Source organism: Zootoca vivipara, chromosome 3 (assembly GCF_963506605.1).
Source record: "Zootoca vivipara chromosome 3, rZooViv1.1, whole genome shotgun sequence".
In the NCBI taxonomy this organism is placed as follows: Eukaryota; Metazoa; Chordata; class Lepidosauria; order Squamata; family Lacertidae; genus Zootoca; species Zootoca vivipara.
In genome coordinates, this window is record NC_083278.1 from 81,156,487 (window position 1) to 81,176,156 (window position 19,670).

Genomic DNA, 19,670 nt, shown 5'->3' on the forward strand with positions numbered 1-19,670 from the left:
CCATTTCACAACTGCTCTACGGCATTCCAATCTGGATCCCGGGGTTCACCCAGACAGTAGAGCAAGTGCAATCAACCTTTCTCTACAAGATTTTCTCTGTTCCAAGATGCGTCCCATATGCAGTTTTATGTCTAGAGGGAGCTCAACACAAGGTGGAATCTGTCGCCTGGGCAAGATTCCTTATATTCTGGCTAAAAATCTGCCTCGACTCTGACAGAGATCCCTTCCTCCAGGTAATGCTTTCGGACACCTTCCTCCCCCCAGGGCTGCAACACTTCAATAGGAAGTTACAGCAACTGGGGCTTTCAGTAGAACTCCTCCGCTCAATGTCCTTACAATCTGCCAAAGCCACAGTCATTACTAGGTGGGACATTGAGAGACAGGATCTTATAGCGGCAGCAGGCACAACATGTTCCCCCCTTCTTTTCCACCTCCCGTGGGCTCATGAAACAAAACCTATCTATCTTGACTTCCTACTGAACCCACAAGAAAGAAGGGCATTTTCGTTGGCCAGGTTCAATGCAAATCCATCGAACCTCCTGTGGGGAAGATTCTCGGGCAGGGCAAAGGATGAGAGGATCTGTCCGTGTCATGACCCTCAGGTGGAAAGCCTCCCACATATGGTTTTTCATTGTAACCTTTACGTCGACCTTCGTCAACGGTTCCTGGACCGGCTCTGCATTCCCAGAGGGAGACCAGAGCGGGAAATCTTGCGGTTCCTCTTGCTGGGGAAGGACCCGGTCCTCACCGAGATGGTGGCTCAATATCTTAATTTACTATTTTCTCGGCGTTGTACTCTGCAGTCGTCTGAGTCGCCGGAAGCCCCATTGTCGTGAAAGCGGATGGCGGATTATTCCCTTCCCTCTCTTGGCACAGCGTTTGCCACAGTGACAGTTTTAATCTGTTATTATTTTGTATGCGAGTTTGTTTGATGCCAATAAAGGTTTTACTTACTTATATAAGGCAAATCTGACCTGGTGCTGTTAGTTAGAGATTAGGTCTTACTGAGTGATCAGCTATGGTTTGTTATCTGGAAAGCTTCATCTGGCCTGGCTTCTTACCCTACAGTTTCCTCTATTGCTTGAACCTGGATAATACATTTTAGGCTAAATCTTCTGCCTGACATCTTTCATGCTCCAGGTTCAAGACCTGCTAGCAGCACTGGCACTGCACTCTTGGGAATTAGGAGGGCACTGCCACCACCCCACCCCCGTAAGCCATTGCTGCCTATTATAGGCTTTGGGGCCTGGTAGGCAGACACTTGGATATGGCAGCAGTATATGCTAGTAAGATTATGATGTAAATAACTATCAGCCAGTTTTTGCAATTGGTAAATTCCATAATTCCATATATTATTTTCCTTATTGAACGTTTTGTATTCCATCTTTCTTCCTCGACCTTTCTTAAAAGTTTAAAACAGCTTCCCACTAACAGCAGCAAATGTGCTTCAGGTTTGTTATCTTGGTGACTCACTTGACTTATAAATTCAGTAGGTGGCCTTGAGCACATTTCATCTCTCTGTATCAGTTCTTCATCTGTAGAAATGACTATCTTATACAACCATTGTGAGGAAGATCAAGCTATAAATGGTAATGCCAAATTAATGCCATGTTTTATTTAAGACCACATAACTGATATTTTATTTGCCATGCAGATTCTTTTGGCCTTGTAACTCAGAATTGATCTGAACTTGAAACACTTGGCATCCAAGCAGGGCAGGATACATAATTCCCACTCATTTTATTCTCATAATTGCCCTTGTGAAATGAGTTGATGTAAGGATGGTGACTGGCCCAAAATGCATCAATGGCATGTCAAAGCTGATTTGTGATGTGAACCTGGGGGCCCCTGATATAAGTCCAGCTCTGTAGCCATTACACTCTTCCACCAGAAAGATTCAGATTGGATTTGAATTATAAGTACCTATTGGTTGGTGTCCTTTTAAACAGAAGGAGCATTTCCAAAGTTTCCCTATACACCAGGCATATGCAAACTCGGCCCTCCAGATGCTTTGGGACTAGAACTCCCATCATCCCTGACCACTTGTCCTGTTAGCTAGGGATGATGGGAGTTGTAGGCCCAAAACATCTGGAGGGCCGAGTTTGCCTATGCCTGCTATACACAGTGCTGTCCTAATAGCAGCCACTGTAGTGACAATAAAACCTGCCTAAATAAATTTTTATTGCCTATCAAAGTTTTACCCAGAGCATCACACCTTCAAACTTAAATAGCCAGCTTACTTTGTGGCTTCGTTTGATAAAGATGGGCAGATGAAAAAAGCTTAAGAGCTGTTAAGCTATTTTTAACACAGCCTTCATCTCATCCAGATTCCATTTCCAGCTGCCTTGACAGGTTGATCTCAGTATAATTTACACAGCTGGACAGGACTGCGGGTGGCCAGACATGTTGTTAGGTAGGTGGTCGCCTAACCACAGGGTGAATTAGTATGCATTGGGCTCTTTGCCTAAAGTATTGAAGCAGTGATCGTTCTAAAATGTGCATCTCACCCCCTCCCAAAGAAGGCATTTAAGGTTTGTTATTAATTTGTGGGTGCTACCTTTGGTGTTTAGATAGCATTTCATAATACAGGACTCGATATCAGTACAACAGCTTCCTGATGGACCCGCCAAGAAACCACATCTGATGCACACTTGCTAAAAACTTGTTAAATTATACTGCCACCAACACAACTATCCATGAGCAGCAGGCAGCAGCAGTGTTTTATTGTCTGCTATCCAACAGAATTCAGAAGACTGAATTTTTAAATGATACTTAACTTATTTATTAACGGCACTTGTACTCTGCTGTTCAGCCAAAGAGGCTACAGAGCGGTTTGCGTACAATCAAATCAAGGCAATCCCTACATGGAAACTTGCATTCTAAAAAAAACCAAAACCCACACACAAAAGGAAAAGGGGAGGGGGAGGAAAGAGGAAAATCAAAATCAAAATTCATGCCTCGTTTATAAACTGTCATCCCTATAATAACTAGCTGGCACAATTCAGGGGCAGGAGATGCCTGATGGAGCTGGGCCTCCAGCAAACTGGTGAACTGAGCCCTGGTTCCTAGCTCTCCCACTGAGGCAGTCTGATGGAGTCGCTGCCCCCAGGTAGCAGCTGAAAGAGAGGAGGATTGATGCAGCTGGCCTGTTGCAGCAGAGCCAATGGAAGAGCCCAGCTTTCCCACTGCAGGAATAACTGTCTCCACCCCCCAGATGATAGAATGGATAATATGGCAACCAGGTAGATATTTATGTTCTTAGTTGCTCCTGAGATGGTTGGTATCGGATGCTGACATCTCCTACCCGAATGATAGCCTTTCAAGCAGCGCCACTGCCCTCCAAATTCATAGGGTTAATGAGAGCCATTATATCAAGCGGGAGTGCTATAAAAATAAAGATTGTTTCTCAAAACAGTGGACAAAACCCACAAATCCTTTGACTGCTTTCAGGTGGGCCTCAGTTCATAGCCTTGCGAGTGCCTCCTTACTTGCTTGCTCCGCCCCTTTTGACTCAACCAATGGCAGTACCACCAACTATTTGCTCAATGAGTAAAAGTGACTGGGGAGACAGAGAATATTAGGGGGTGGGGGGAGAAGGAAGGAAGGTTTCTCTCTGAAGGGAAAGTGCCAGAGGAGGTGTTGAAGAAAAGTGAGATAAAAGGTTAATACTCTCTTTATTATATAATAAACAAACAAACAAGGAAAAGAAAGACATAATTTTCGGTTGGAAGCCACCCAGAGTGGCTGGGGAAACCCAGCCAGATGGGCGGGGTATAAATAAATTATTATTATTATTATTATTATTATTATTATTATTATTATTATTATAAAAGAGGAAAGCTGTTATTGGAAAAAGAAATGAATGTAAAAGGACCAGAGAGTAGGGATGAGAGAAAGTGGTAGTTTGTGGGAAGGAAGGTTGAGAATAAGGTGTTAGTTGTGTGGCAATGTCCCTCCTTCCCATGTAATAAATACTCATGACGCAGTAATTAAGATTTAATTGGGTGGTTAAGGCCACAACTTTATTAATTATGCATGTTGAGCGGAATTGGCTTAGGCGTTGGAACCTAACAGAATATATCCGACGCCAACCCGTGTGTTGGAGTCCGTGAGAAGGTAACCACCCGAAAGGAGCCCCGTGATGTAGATCTACTAGAACTCCTCCTGTGGCCACCGAAGGGGCGTGCCCTATGGCCCAGGCAACTCCAGGCTCAGGACCAAGCCTCGCCCCCGGAATCCTTTAACGGAATTACTTCTCCAAATTTGGGCAGTTGATGACGCAACCTGCCCCTCCTCCATCTAATTGTTATGCAAATTTCCAACGCCTAACCACCTAACCTAAGTTGTGACGACATGCTACGAGGTAGGCGAAAAACCCATCATGGCTAGTCCAGTATGGGAAAAGTCCTACCAGGCCCCTGACTAACCAGGCAACCAACTCACGTCCATAGCAGCGTCCCCTTACCTCTTTTTAAGGGGTGGGCGGGCGGGTGAATTGTTCGCTCTGGCGAACAGGGAAGAAAGAGGCAGCTTTCCCGCCTGCTGAGCGCTTTAAAGTTGGTGGCCCCGCCCCGACCGACCTCATTGGCCGGTTGGGGCTGATGCAGGCGGGAACATACCATCGCGTAGGGGCTGAGCTCGCAGCCCCTACGCGATGGTCCAGTCGGGCAGCCCACAACCCCACCTCCGTCGCAGGCGCGGAAGTGGCTTTGAGTGTGAAAGTAGAACAAGAGATAAATTAAAAGAGCTAGGAGTGAATAGAGAAGGAGAGGATAGAGAAGGCACCTGTCCAAAATCCAATGAGATTGTTCAAAATGGACTTCCTGAGATGGTATCTGCAGGTTGTCCTCTCCTGCAGAACGCAGTGGTTGGTTGGATATGTAGAGGATGAAGCAACCTTTCATATTCCATCTCTGTTAAAAGTTCCATCATCTTAATAATAAAGCAGGCAGGCAACAGATAAGCAGATGTGTTTGTTTCTTCTTCCAGTCTCATATTTTAAATTCTTCTTTTTCCTTCTCCCCCTGCCTGGGTTAAGACCTTGGTTACTTTCTCAGTCAGGAACTCAAGCATGCCAGCAAGGCCCAGTTAAGCTAGTGGTTTTCACTTCAGGTGCCAAGATAACATGCAGACTTGGCAGGCTCCAAGCATTCCCATGAGAGTCACACTGTTCCGTTGCTGGACACCAAAATGGTTTTCCTCTGGCACTCCTTGGAGACTTCAGTTTCCTATTAAATGGCTAAATACAAGCAGGGTGGCCATCTGGGATCTGTCACGTTATCATTTGATACCAAATGGCAGTGATATGGATAGGCTGGATGATCTTTTAAAGGAACAGTGTCAAAGATACTGTTATGTGCCTCATGAGTGTTGGCATTAGGTATCTTAACACCATGTCTGATGGTGCTATGGAGTAACTTGACCTCCTTAAGTATAAGCCATATAGTGGCTAATTCAGGCCACTTGTCTTCCAAGCAATTAATTGTTAGGCCTTCTGCATATTCCACTCTGCCAACCATTTATTATCATGTATTGTCTTTTGAATTGTGCTGACAGAAGGGGGAGCTTTTATTTGGAGAAGTAGCTGGATAATAAAAAGGATACAATGTGAGAATTTAGCATACTCATGAAGCATAGATCTGTGAATAGCTATTAGTTGTTAATAACTAAAAAAGGAACTCCCATGTTTTTGTGGGAATGTTCAGGAATGTGGATGAGGAGATATTGTTTAATATATCATATCCGCGCTTGCGCTAGCAAGCACCAAACTTTAGCAGAGTAAAAACATTCCCCTTTTGCAAAATGCACAGCAGAAATGCGTTTGCGCAGGCTTGATTTAAGCCTATAAAAGAAAGTGTATTTTCCTGGTATTTCCCCCTTTTTCCCTCTTAAAAGAAAAGACACGACACAATGCTCTTAAAAGTATAAAATATGTTTACTTACAAGCATCTCGAGGTACAGCACACTCAAAAGGTAGACTTGCTTAGGTAAAAAGTAATATATACATTGTGAAGTTCACTTATAGGAAGTGAGACTCCATCTCATCTCTCTCTGGGCTGGAAGCCTAGAGGGAGACTCACTAAGATGTTGCTTCTTAGATGTGTGTAGTCCAAGAGGTCTGGTCCAAGAGAAGGAAATGGCTTCTCGCTAGTGAATTTATCTGCCGCTTCCCCAACTCATTTGCATGTGGAGGAACAGGAAACCCAGCTAGTCATGTGATCCTCCACAGTCCTCCAAGTGGACTCTCTAGGATTGTTGTGACTTGACTGCACTTAACCCTTTGCATCCCACAGTTTTAAGTTTCTTTTATTTGGGGGTGCTTAAAATCTCCATAAAAGCCTGCTTGTGTCTTTCCAGAGGGCAACTGGCTTGATATGTTAGAGATAAAGAATGGTAGATTGAATGGTAGATTAGCTCTGACCTAATAGAGCCCTACTTAGTATGTCAGTGATGTTTGGAAACATGGAGGCACATTGAAACATAACCTTCCTGTAGTTTGTGGTAGCCCACTCTCTGGAAAACAAGAATAACTGTTACTCTTGCCTAGCTTCTGCTTCCAGTTTGAAGTGTTGAATCAACATACTGTACTTCAATCTTTCCCAGCGGTATTTACACTCTGTCTTTTCCTCTTCTTGGGAGTTAGAATTTCAGAGATCTGTCTACTTTTGAAAATAGGTTGCATAGTATATTGTTCTCATAATATGGTAGCTCTGAATCTGTTTTCTGTTGAGGTACTTAATGCATTGGTGCGATTCTGATGTTACCTGCAAGCAAAGAAAGAAAGAAAGAAAGAAAGAAAGAAAGAAAGAAAGAAAGAAAGAAAGAAAGAAAGAAAGAAACCTGCTCCTGTGGTTGGGGAGTGTGCATTCCAAGTGAATAACCATGCCCACACTGGGTGAATTGCAGATCTGCCTCCCTTTCTAATGTGTGACACAGGCATGCCTAAGTTGCTGCTTCAAAGAACAATATCCCGCTATGTTTAGGATTTTTCCCAATGTGTGGGTGTATTTTATTAGAGACCACCCACTGTTTAATGATCCAAATGCAGGGCTAGAAATATATGTTGTATTCCTTCCTACGACTGGGGAAATTGCTGTCCTTGAAAGCACTTTTGAATCTGTTTCTTTCCAGACCATTAAAAGAATTGCATTGCCAAGTCTTTGATGTATCTTATTCTACCATCCCTCAACCTCATGCTTTGGAACTAACTATCAGACTCTGGGTAAATTTATATTTGTAAATGTAATGCACACCAGAAGAAGAAAATGGGTTATCCAGCTTTGAAAATTAGCAGCTTAAGTAGACTGTTAAAAACATCTCATGTTGCAAAGTCTATTGTGTGTGGACGTAGGAAATATCAACAGCAAAAATAAATAAATAAAATGGACGTGTCAAAAGCTGGTGAAACGTTGGGAAAGACACTGAACTGTTAACTGCAAAATTGACAGTTGAAATTTCACTACCATCTGGTCTTAGGCAAGCCACATATCATTCAGTTACATATCTGCAATATATGTCTGCAATACCCCTCCAAAGTCTGATGTTCCTCATCTACTGTACTGGAAGAGATCACTAATAATACTTGGGTCCACATTATTTATCAATCCTTTTGCATGGCAATATTGCACCCATTTTCGGATTGGTTTCCTACATATCTAGCTGTGATTCCTACATTGAAGAGGATTGAACTAGATGGCCCTTGGGGATCCCTTCTACGATTCTATGTGTCTGTGTTTTAATAGCACAAAAAAGGAAAGAAATACAGAAACAAGCTCTGGAAATCAATGCATATCTAGGATATAATACAGTCACATGCTTATATTGGGTTGTTTATGTGGATTAATCATTTAACTCATGCTAGTTGTGTTCCATTTCAGACATTAATGAATGCCAGCTCCAAGGGGTGTGCCCAAATGGTGAGTGTTTGAATACCATGGGCAGCTATAGGTGTGCCTGCAAAATTGGATTCGTGCCAGACCCTACGCTTTCCAGATGCATCCGTAAGTAACAGAACCAATCCGTACCTATCAATCATGTGGCTTTTCTTTTCCCCCTGTATCTTGTAATGGATGCAAGTTAATCACTGCTGGCCAACATTTTCTTACGGCGCTTCTAATTTTGAAAACTTTTAATTCACCATTGGAGAGTTTCTTTATGATCTAATAAGAAACTGTCATTTTAAAACAAAATTGTGTGGCGAATTATCCAGATAATTTATCTTCCAAAAAAGTGACAGAAATGAATGGATACACTAACACAGCATTTGCAGAGATCATATGATGATTTTTTAGGTTGTCATTGGTTGAGCTAAATAAATTGTATCTTTTCCTTTTAGTTGAACAAGTAAACCCAATGGGGTCTGATTAAAGGGGGAAAGTTCCCATCCCCCTTTCATCTATTGAGCTGTGTTCTGATAGCTCATATATTTCCAAACCTTATATTCCTCATTCCCATATTTTTGTATCTCACACACAAAATCTTTCATGACACTGCTATTCACATAGGTGTGGTGTGTTGGTGGTGGCCCATTCATTATGTTCTTCATGCTGGCTAATAATTTAAAATTTTCTGCATTGAACATGGGTAGTGCTGCCATTGATAGCACAATCTTATCATGTTTACTCTGAAGCAAAACACCACTGGTAAGTTGGCACAGGTTTATAGAAATCTCTAAATGCAAAAAAGGGTCATCACTTTCTAAGCTGTGTGGAAATTTAAAATCAATAACATGGAGCATCACAGCCACGCTGTCCACAGGAGCTCCAATACAATTGCAGATATCCGTCTTTAAGGATATGCAGGATTGCCCAAGAATTGTTCCCTTTTCATCCTTATCAGTGCCTTTAATAGTCCAAATCCTGTATACCAGGGACGTCCAACTCCAAAGAGACTGTGATCTACTCGCAGAATAAAAAAGTGGCAGTGATGTACCCATTGGGAGGGGGGAGGTTGTTGAGCTTTTTTTTAGGGAAGCAAGTTTAAATTCAACCTTTTTTTAGGGGTGCAGGTCTAAGTTGTTGAGCTTTCTTTAGGGGGCCAAGTTGAAGACTAAGTCGTCCCGACATCGTCATCAGTTCTAGAAATCGTGTGTGGATGGAGAGGAGGGGGAGGGGCCAATTGCTCCCCCCCCCCCGGACAAAAAGGAGCCCGTGATCATCTTCTAACAACTGGGGGTCGATCACGGTCGACCTATTTAACATCCCTGCTGTATACTAATGCTGAACTCATTCTTCACATATGGTTGGAAGTGTAGCCAAAGTGGGCCTACTTGGTGCTCCATGCAAATGAGAGTTCTTGCTGGCCGTGTCTTTGATCATCCAGCATACTTTTCACAATCACACACCTAGAAATGGTTGGGAATTTTCATGTGGAGCGAAATAGCAGTGTGTCAATTGGAACTTACTTGACTCTGGGAAGGTAGATATGGGAATATGAAATATGACATGTTGTTAGTCCCATGAGAATCAGTTTACTAATAAGTAACAAGTAACCAACTAAGTAGCAAGTTCCAAGTATTTGTATGATCTGACTGTTGGAAATAAGAAAGAGCACAGAGGAAGAGGAAAGATAATAAACAATAATTTATTTTCAAAGAATAAAAATTACAAGACATAGAGACCAACCTCAAAATGTAATAGTTATGTAACTATAAAGTAACAGTAACTAGTAAAGACAATTTAATATGCTTGGGGGGGGGGGGTTCCTATGATATTTTTGAAATGAAATTTCATTTTGCCAGTCATGGAAGGCCGCTGCCATCTGACTTCCAACATCAATAGAACAAAGTTTTTCATTGTATGATACCATACTAAAAATTGGGGGACAGGTTGATTTCTGGATTAACCTGGTTCTATATTGTCTCCCATCTTATTACATGGTTAAGAGTAAATATATGGAGGGTTTTTTCTTCTTCCTTATTTTGCCGATTTATTTGAACTGTTTAAAAGATGTACAGTGTAATATTAAATACTATTCTGTTCCATTTCAAATGGTTTTATGTGTTTTATAATTGTATTGGTTTTATTTGTTTTTATAACTGTATATTTTACTGCCCTGGGAGCTTATGGTGAAGGCTGGGTAGGAAATCTTATAAATTGAATAAATGTCTACTTAGAAGTAAGTCCTGTTGTGGTTAACTCGCAGGTAAGTGAGTTTTGGATTGCAGCCTTAGAAACATCAAAGGGGTGTATTAATTGACCTATTTGATTATGTAACTTTACTCCATCCCTCACCTTCCATATTCACCCATTGTTTATTATTAGAACAATGTAAGTCTTGTTTCAGTCTCAATTATAAGCCAGAGATGACCCAAGTTTCAAATCCTGATAACCCCATATACCAGAATCCTCAAACCACACAATATGGCATCATATAGGCAGACCCAAGCCCAGAAAAACAGTTCAAATGATTTTTACAGCCCAAAATATTGTCGTACCATCTTCCACTTATCCCAGATTCCTTACACACACACACATCCTTCTTACTTTTGTTCTTCTTCAGTTCATTTAAATTGTCCCAGCAGTAGCACCTAAAAGATTCAGATTATCTGAAATGATTCATAAGGCAGGGTGGGCTACTCCTTTTCCAAATTGTTTCAGGCTGAAACTGTGACTTCCTATTTTTGTGTTTGTATGGCAAGTAGGTGTGGAGAGCCCATCCAATTTCAAGGTTCTTTTTTGCTGCAAAATAATAATGATTAATTACAGTAACAGCAATAATAATTAAATGTTATTATACTGTAATTGTTTTATGTTTCAGCAGAACTGGATGTAAGAAAAGCAAAACTATTGCTTCAGTTTGATTCCTTTTTAGGTGGAAGAGGAGACTTGCCAACAATTGTTTCTTTAACATCCTGAATAATTACTATGCAACAGATAGTGCATGGATGAAATCCACCAATCACTGCTGCTGTGCAACCTCCATTCATTTCAATTGGACATATATAGGTTGACGCTTATAGCTCTCAGTAGACTTTGGACTGATAATCGAAATTTTGACTGGTTGTTTTGTAACTAAAAAAAAATCCTTACCATTAAAAAAACATTCTCAAGCTTTGTGAGGGCTTGGAATCTGGGTTAGAATAGCATTTTCTTTTTCAAGTGAAAACATTCAGCACAACTTGTGACCTTCCAAGCTGAATGCAGTCTACCAGCTACGTATTGCACCTTGCCAGGCTCTTGGCAACTCTCTTGTTTTTGCAGTCCTAGACAGACTAGAGACAGGGAGAGGATTCATCAAGGTCCTGCTTGCACCACCATCCATTTTTCAGATCTAAGTTGAGCTTGAGAATTAGAAGTTATGCAGATTTCACATAGACCATTATCACATGCCATTTGGCATTCCTTTTAGCACACGCATCCTTGAATTTATTTGTCTTCCTTTTGCCATAATCAAAATTTCTTGAGTTGCCAAGACAGCTTAAAAAAAATAAAATCTTAGCAACAGCAGCGGATATGGTCTGATCTCATGTTATCGCCATCCTAAATCTTGATGTGAGCTGTGATAAAAAATACTACTGATTCTGTTGACTGAAGGATTTCTAATTTTCAGTAGAGTGTTTCATTACATGAAAGAGAAGGAACAGTGGACAAGGGAAGGTTGATAATGTTAGCGTGATATGTTTCTGGAACTTTCTTCATTGTAAACTGCCATTACTGACTTCAAAAATATAATTGTCTCATTGACTTCAAATGACCTTGCCTATCAATTCAAAGTGGCTGTGTGAGTGTGTGATCTGTCAATGTTCTGTATTTTTGCTGTTCACCTGCTTTAAGCTTCTGCTTCAGTGCTTCTGCATGGGAAGGAAGGCTTCATTCTAATTATGTGTTGTTGGAGCATGGCAGCATCTAATTTGGACACTGGCTTTTATTCCAAACCATATGGGCTTATTTACTTTTGTGTTGCATTCAGACATGATTCATTATTTGAAATAAAAAAACAACAGAAATATTTTGGATTGGAGACATTGGCATCCTTGTCTCTTTTCCATCTTTAATCTGGTGGTGGAACTCCTATGGTGTTTCTCTGTTTTGTTTCTCATGTAAACTCTGGCGTCCTCCTTCCCTTTTTGCTGCAGCTGATAATTCCATGGTCACTGAAGAGAAAGGGCCCTGCTACCGGTTTGTCAGTGCAGGAAAGCAGTGTATGCACCCTCTCTCTGTTCAGCTCAGCAAGCAGCTCTGCTGTTGCAGTGTTGGCAAGGCCTGGGGCCCCCACTGTGAGAAATGTCCCCTTCCAGGAACAGGTAAGAGGTTCCCAGAAAAAGAATATACTTGCACTGACACACTGTACACTGCACATAGTGTAACTTAGCATAGTGTCCTACAATACAGTGTTATGTGAGTCATATGGGTTCTTACTACAGGTGAAACTTGGAAAATTAGAATATCGTCAAAAAGTGCATTTATTTCAGTAATGCAACTTATTATTTTGTATTTTTCTTTTAATTTATACAAATGCTTTCTTTTGGAAATTCCACAATAATAAAACAAATAGTTACAATAATACAAAAATAAACATCGCTATTACATTTCATTAATTACATTCCATTTATAATTGACCCGCCTAACGACAAATAATTACAATTACAACAAATAAAGGCTTGACATATCTTGCTTTACATGTCATGCATCTATCTCATATATTGGTTTCACCTTTTAAGTTGCATTACTGAAATAAATGCACTTTTTGACGATATTCTAATTTTCCAAGTTTCACCTGTAGTAACATTCCTTAAACAAACATAGAGAAGATTTTCCTCTGCTGCGCCCGCTTTCTAATTAAGGTAAATTCATCATTCATTGAGTGATGTTTCTCATTGCATAATTCACATCACATGATGGTTATGAATGAGCTAAGAAGGGTATCCAACTGGACAGTCTTAAGACTGAAAACTATAACCAGATTTATCTTGAGTTAACACTTGAAAGAAAGCCTTTCAAAATTTCCAAGCCTTAGTGATCAAGAGACTGAAACACTTTGCCAAAGAGTTGTGGGTTTGGTCCATGTCCTTGGAACTAGGCACGAGGTTGGATCCCTTGCCGTAATTTTTTATGTCAAAGTCTTGATGGAGGCTTGGACAAAGAATGAAAGCTAGGATGCTATAGATAGAATCAGTACTATTAAAAATATTAAAATTAAGAGTTCAGTTCACATTCACAAATACCAAATTTCCCCAATCCAATCTGGGCCTGTGTTGTGGGCAGACATCCAGAACTGCCTGCCGGAAAGATGGTAGAACACTGCATAGAGATAGACACAGGAAGTAATAGGAACACCAGCAAATCTGCTAGCAAAGGTTAAAGTAGTTGGTTGGGTGTGTGAAGCTAAATACGTGAGGGGAACGGACATGTTTTTAATATTCGGTTGGAAGCCGCCCATAGTGGCTGGGGAAACCCAGCCAGATGGGCGGGGTATAAATAATATATTATTATTATTATTATTATTATTATTATTATTATTATTTGAGTTGCCTCCTGGTTGCTCTAAAACATGTCCAATCAGTTCTACTGCCATCCATTTTTTGTGTTTGGCTTCTAGCTTAGCAATGGTAAATTTGCATACATTTAAATAGACCAAAGATCAATGAATTACTTTCCTCCTTCTGGTTTGGTGGTTGAATCAGCAGACTCATTTGTCACTGGGTAACACTGATATTTCTAAAGGCATTCCAGAGGAAAGGGGAGCTGCTGCTGGAGGCTACAGTGAAAAGCAGAATGTGGTGGTGGGTGTGTCTAACCCTTACCTGCTGGCTTCCTTATTCTCAAAATAAGGTCCAGATTTTGTTCTCAAGCAAAAAAATATCGTTATCATCCTACCTTTCCCAATTTTGAGGAGAAAGGCAGCTTAAGAGGGCAATTTTGAGAAGGAAAATGGCTATTAGAAAAGGGGTTAATCACCTGCACCCTGATGCAGATTGCAATCTCCAGTGGCTGCTTTTTGTTTTTGTTTTTTAAATGGGGTGTACTTTGGCCCTAAAAGTCTTATAAAAGGTAGGGGAATTCATAAGATTTCATTAAACCCTACAATATTTCTTGTATATGATTTATTGAGGAAAAGCAGAATTTGTGGACAAGGTGTGGTGCTACTTTATATGATACTACTATAGAATAAAGTACTTCTTTAGTAATGTCAAAGAAGTAATTAATGCTAGGCTTTTGCACTAAATTAAGAACAGCAAAATGCAGATAAAAAAATAATCTTCTACTATACTAGGGCCAGTTTGACACTATGCTAAACTATGATTTCACATTCTGTGCATGAACTTTGGGCTTGAATATTCCACTCTCCCTCCTCTGTTGAGGTTACAAGGAAAAGCTCATCAGCTAACCAGAGTTCCCTGTTACATCCAAGCTCTGGAAACTGTGGATAGTTTAAACTATGTATAATGAACAGGCCAGGTTTATAAACCATGGTTTGAATTTGCCACATATTAAACCAACAAGCTTTCCCACTGAATTTCCCCTAATGATGAACTCTGTTTAAGTTGGAAATGAAAATGATACCTTCTTTACAAACATGACAGAGGGGAAAAGAGTAAAAGCCTGAGGCTTGTTCAGATAACACTGAACCATGGTTTAGCATTAAGTCCCGAAAGGCCCATGGTTTCATTTACATATTGCAAATTTAGAGTCCTTTAGATTCTGTTGCTATCATGACATATTTAAACATCTGAGTGAAATGAGTTAATATTTTTCTAGGGGCAACAAATTAAGCCCCGCATGTAACTTATGCAATAATATTCTCATGTATTCTGTGATTTTGGTTAAATATAGAATAGATAATATTTCTAGAAATGTTCTTGATGTTAGAGATTTTCTACATTATATTTTCCAGTGTGTCAAAAGTATTGCACTTTTAGACTGTTAAAAGGAATGTTTTCCCATCCCAAATCTAGCTGCTTTTAAGGAAATCTGCCCTGGTGGAATGGGCTATACGGTTTCTGGCTCTCACAGAAACAAGCTTTATCATCACCCTGCAGTTAGAGTTCAGCCACCTGTCATTGGCAAGACCCAGATTACTCATCATGTTGCTAAAGGTACTTCTCCACCTCTCCCAGCAAAGGAAGAGCCGGTGGAGGCACTGACCATCTCACAGAAAAGTGAGCCCGAGGTGGCTGTGCGAGAAGGTGAGAGTGGAAAAGGATCTCATGATGTAGCTTAGTGTATTTCTAAATATGTGCATGTTTTTTCATTTCGTGTGTACGTTCATGCTATGTGAAGTGCTTGTATAAAACACAATGTGTTTTTGAGGGCAACTCAACAAGTATCTCATTGCGTTATTTCTTATAGCAAGTGGTTTTCAAGTTTAGAGTGTAGAATTTGTTTGACCTGTAAAGAATCCTGCCCTAAGGCCAAGTTACTGCATCAGATGACTAGCTCCCTGCAAGCCACATGATTCTGTGCATCTCTTCTTGCATTCAGATGATTTCTTGGGAGTGAATATTAGTTTGACCCCATGTTCATGGCCCACAATGCAACAGAATCATGTTGTATTACTTTTAAGTACTGGGAATCTTTTCATTTTCAAAAAAACCAAATAAAACTCTTACCATCTCATTTCTTACACAAAGCATTTCTAAATGTTGGGTTCACAGTTTTAATGTCTCAGTCTTTGCATGATTTTCGCAAATGCCTCTAAAACCAGCTGCTTTAAAATGTCCTGTTTTTAACATGCTTAACATCAGTGCAACAGCAAAGAAAAGCAGAAGGCTTGCCGCATGTGCAAAAGTAAATGCATTGCCAACACGCTATTGGTGAACAGAACATAGGCAGGTATATATAGATGGCTGTGTGGAGTGTTATGATTATGGTGATTCCAAACTGTTTTCCTCTGGAGTAGCCAATATGTGCTTGAGTGTGGAAAGAACAGTAAATGGGGAGGGTCTGCAGGTGGGTTTTCAAAATGTGTAATATAGACAGTCAGTTTCATAACGTGGCGCATCAAAACTTCCTACAAAACTTCTAACCATCCTTATCATTCCATAATATATTGTTTTGAATTCGAATAACATTCCTGAACATGGCAAGTTTCATTTTGAATGGCTGAGACATCTTTCTGACTTAGGATGGTGCATTTTAAAGCTCAGTTGTCTTTCAGAGATGAGAGTTCTATTGTTTGAATTGTTATTTTCATGTTAAGCTCTGCAGTATCCTTTTTGCTCTTTTGATGATAGTGCACTGACAGTTTAACAAAGCATCTCAAACAGATACAAATCCATAGCTAAGGAGTTTGGGAAACTTCATTGATGGCTGCATAGTTATGTGTAGATCAGCCTTGTTGAAATAATGTGGGTCTCCAATGAATAACTTTGTATTTTACCTGGTTTACAGTTTAAATAAATGCTTTATTTTGAACTACTTATGTTCAGATCCCACGTTAAATTGAAAGTGGCTGCATTTATTTTTTTAATCGGAAATTTTCTGTAAAGATACGTTTTAAAAAGAGTAACATATATTCAAATGTAAATACGGGGCAAATAATGATTGAATGTCTTGTTCGATACTTTGTTTTTTAAGGGTTATCCTTTTCAATCACTGGAGTAAGGAGCAAACTTAGAAACAGGAAGAGGCTTAGCCTAGTGTTTAACAAGAGGAAGCTAGGTCACATGTCAACTGTTTCACTGAGCTTCACTACCAAGCAATTGTCATGCAGTCAAAAGGGTGTTTAGCCTAATGTATAGGAAATGAATAGTTCATGATGAGCTGAAGATCAGTCTAGTAGCATGATAAAATAGGGAGGGCCAGTGTGTTGCCTTCCATATGTTGTTGGATTCCAACTCCTGTCAGCCCTTGCCAGTATAGCCAATAGTTAGGGATTATAGGAGTTGCAGTCCAACACTTCTGCAGTGCACCACATTGGCTATCCCCATGGTAGAGCAATACCGTAAGAAGATGAACACTTTGGCTATTCATTCACTATTTGCCCATTGAAGTTAACCTATGACTAAGGGTTGTTTTGGGTTGTATGACTTGGGCACTGGAGAGCAGCTTGGGCGAAGGTCTATTGCAGATGCTCCTTGTCCGTTCTGTCAAAGTACTTTTAAAGACAAGTTAAGAATATCCATCTGTAAGGGTAATCTACAAACCAGAACTATTTACAGTTCTGCTTGAGATGTATACCACAGCTAGCCACAAATCAATGCTGACCGCTTTTGACTGTTTCCTCTTTAGATTCTTTTCTTTTCTCAGACTTGTTAAAAGCTGAGGGATGTTGATGAGGGTGTATGTCAGGTTAAAAATAAATAAATACAGTATATGGTTTAGAAGCTTTGGAAATGTTAAATACTGTTAAGTTTTGGTTCTTGGCTGAGAGAGAGCAGAGTAGGTTTTATAATGTTTATCAGCTTTGTAAATTATTATTGCAATGATTAATCAATTAATCAGTTACAATTAAAGCAAGGCTTTGCAGACTTCAGGCTTTGGGGGTCTTTATTTTGTTTTTTACTAGAGCCCTGATGTCTTCTAGCTGAAGCCAGGATATATACTTAGAACGAAGGAACCAGGGTGCCTGTGAGCAAATGCTCAACCCAGAAAATTTATTTTCAATCCCAGACCTGAGCACAGTTATTTCATATAGAAATCCACTTCTGGTTTCCCTCCCCCCCTTAGCTTTCTTAATTTCTGCAACCTAGTTTAGTGGGGGTGGGGGGAAATATTTAAGGTGTTGCTATTGTTAAACAGTGAAGAATCAAAAACTCTTGCTGGCTTTCTGTAAATCATTCAGAAGTCTAGAAGTAGACCCAGATGTACTTTCTGCCTGCCCTGGATTAACGAGTAATGAGGATGAGAGACATAAACAAGGAAATCCCTTTCTCTTTTACATAGGAGCAAATACTTCCTCTGAATCCTTCTTACTTAAGTAATGCTATTTTATTCACATGTAGCTTTAATTGATTATTCATATTAAACACATATGATTGGTTTTAAAAATTCAGCCGTAGAGTAAATTCAGCTTTCATTGTGGAAACTTAGATTGGTGACTGGTCCAAATTCTTGGTTGCTATTAGAAATCCTCCCAAGGCCAATTTAGTTGTATTAAGAGACAGTAGAACATCCCATAGCCCAATAGGTCATGTGTAGCATGACATGCCCCGTGTTGGCCCTGCTACAAGCTAAATTTTATGACCCCCTTTTCACATCAAAAAACAAATTTCATCTTGTTAGCTAGTGAAACGGGCTCCTACAGGTGGAACGATAGGCTAGAAATGCAACAAACAAACAAACAAATAAATAAATGCGAAAATATATTGTACACACCTGATATAAATCCAGTTGCCCATTTTGCTGGGAAGACAAGTAAGTGTTTCTAGTAAGCAAGATTGCAGGAAGCAGTGGAAGACAGGAGTGCCTGGCATGCTCTGGTCCATGGGGTCGCGAAGATTCGGACATGACTTAACGTCTAAGCAACAAAAGTAATCAAGATACACTGGGCTACATTTGTACTAAACTCCAGAAAGTCTTCCAATGATTTCAAGATCCCCAAACTGAATGATTCAGTCCCAAACATCAATCAGAAAATTAAAATTGAGTATGTGAAGCTGTGTTGGCCCTACAAATGTGAAAGGCAGAGCAAATAGAAAGATATGTTTCACTGAACCAAGTAGTCATTTGAAACATTTCAGACATCTAATGAGCTTTCCTGATTCCATTACAAAAAAAAACCTGAAAGAAAAAAGATCCCGCTAAAAATGCCCAAGGCTATAAATACTTGGCTTGCTGTAGACCTAAACTAGGTGATACATCCATCACAAAATTAGAGAGGGAAGTGGCTGAATCCAAAGCAATCCTGGTCCCCTGATACACCCCCAAACTAGAAAGAAATGTAAACATGTTCAGGAGTGAGATGGAAAACGCTTATAAAAGGAGAGGGAAATTTGCAGTCTGAAAATGGACAAAAAACACGCAGCACATTCCTCTGCCCTCAGCAGAGCACAGGATCAGGCAGTTCATATTTAACTCCCTTCCACCATGGGATTGCAGCCTAGGAGTTTCTATTTGAAAATAATAATAATGCCAGGCACACCTTATTTCAAAGCTCATTTCAAATGTTAAAATATTTATCTACCAGGATGTCAGCAAAATTGAAATAAAATTGAAAAGAAAGTTATGCTGGATTTCTGCCTAATTCTCTATTAAATAGAACAGGAAGAAGATAGTGTTATTTTGAACAAGCCTGTACATTTGCATCTACTCAATAAACAATAAGTTGCCAGCAGATTCAAGGTCACATTGTTTAAGTGAATTCAGTAATCTTCATTGTATTTTTACTTGTTAAAAGGTTTGGTATATAGCATAAGGGATGGTATTATTATTACTTTTGCAGTGGATCTCATCCTATCTTCCCTCTTCATCATTTTCTTCTTTATTTCTTGAATATGCAAAATTCAAAGTTTAGCAAGTTATAAAGGAGCAATTGTTCCTGCATACAGTGTGCCCACAATTTTTGCAGTTATTGCTATGTTTCTTAGCAGCATAAACCTCCTTGCTTTTTCAAAATAACTCTACTGAGTTTTGTTGGTTTAAACCTGATTTGTTATTAATCCCATATGTTTGGCATTCTGGTGCACCAAATCCTTGTTTATCTTCACAACACTCTTACAAGGTGGGGTATTTCATTCCCATTTTAATGATGTGTTTTAAAGTGAGTTTTAATCCACTTATGGGCCACAC

At 39.9% G+C, this 19,670-nt stretch overlaps 1 protein-coding gene across 7 annotated transcripts in view; it reads left to right on the forward strand.

Annotated features, from left to right (window-relative positions):
* Positions 1-19,670, forward strand: part of LTBP1 (latent transforming growth factor beta binding protein 1) — a 199,293-nt gene that overhangs the window by 100,144 nt on the left and 79,479 nt on the right. For 4 of the 7 annotated variants that reach the window (XM_035108252.2, XM_035108243.2, XM_035108244.2 and 1 more), the window contains exons 10-12: positions 7,878-8,000; positions 12,077-12,244; positions 14,897-15,127. In XM_035108252.2, the coding sequence (XP_034964143.2) occupies positions 7,878-8,000; positions 12,077-12,244; positions 14,897-15,127 (522 nt within the window). The remainder of the gene's footprint in view (positions 1-7,877; positions 8,001-12,076; positions 12,245-14,896; positions 15,128-19,670) is intronic. The other 3 variants (XM_035108247.2, XM_035108248.2, XM_035108245.2) reach the window with 2 other exon arrangements.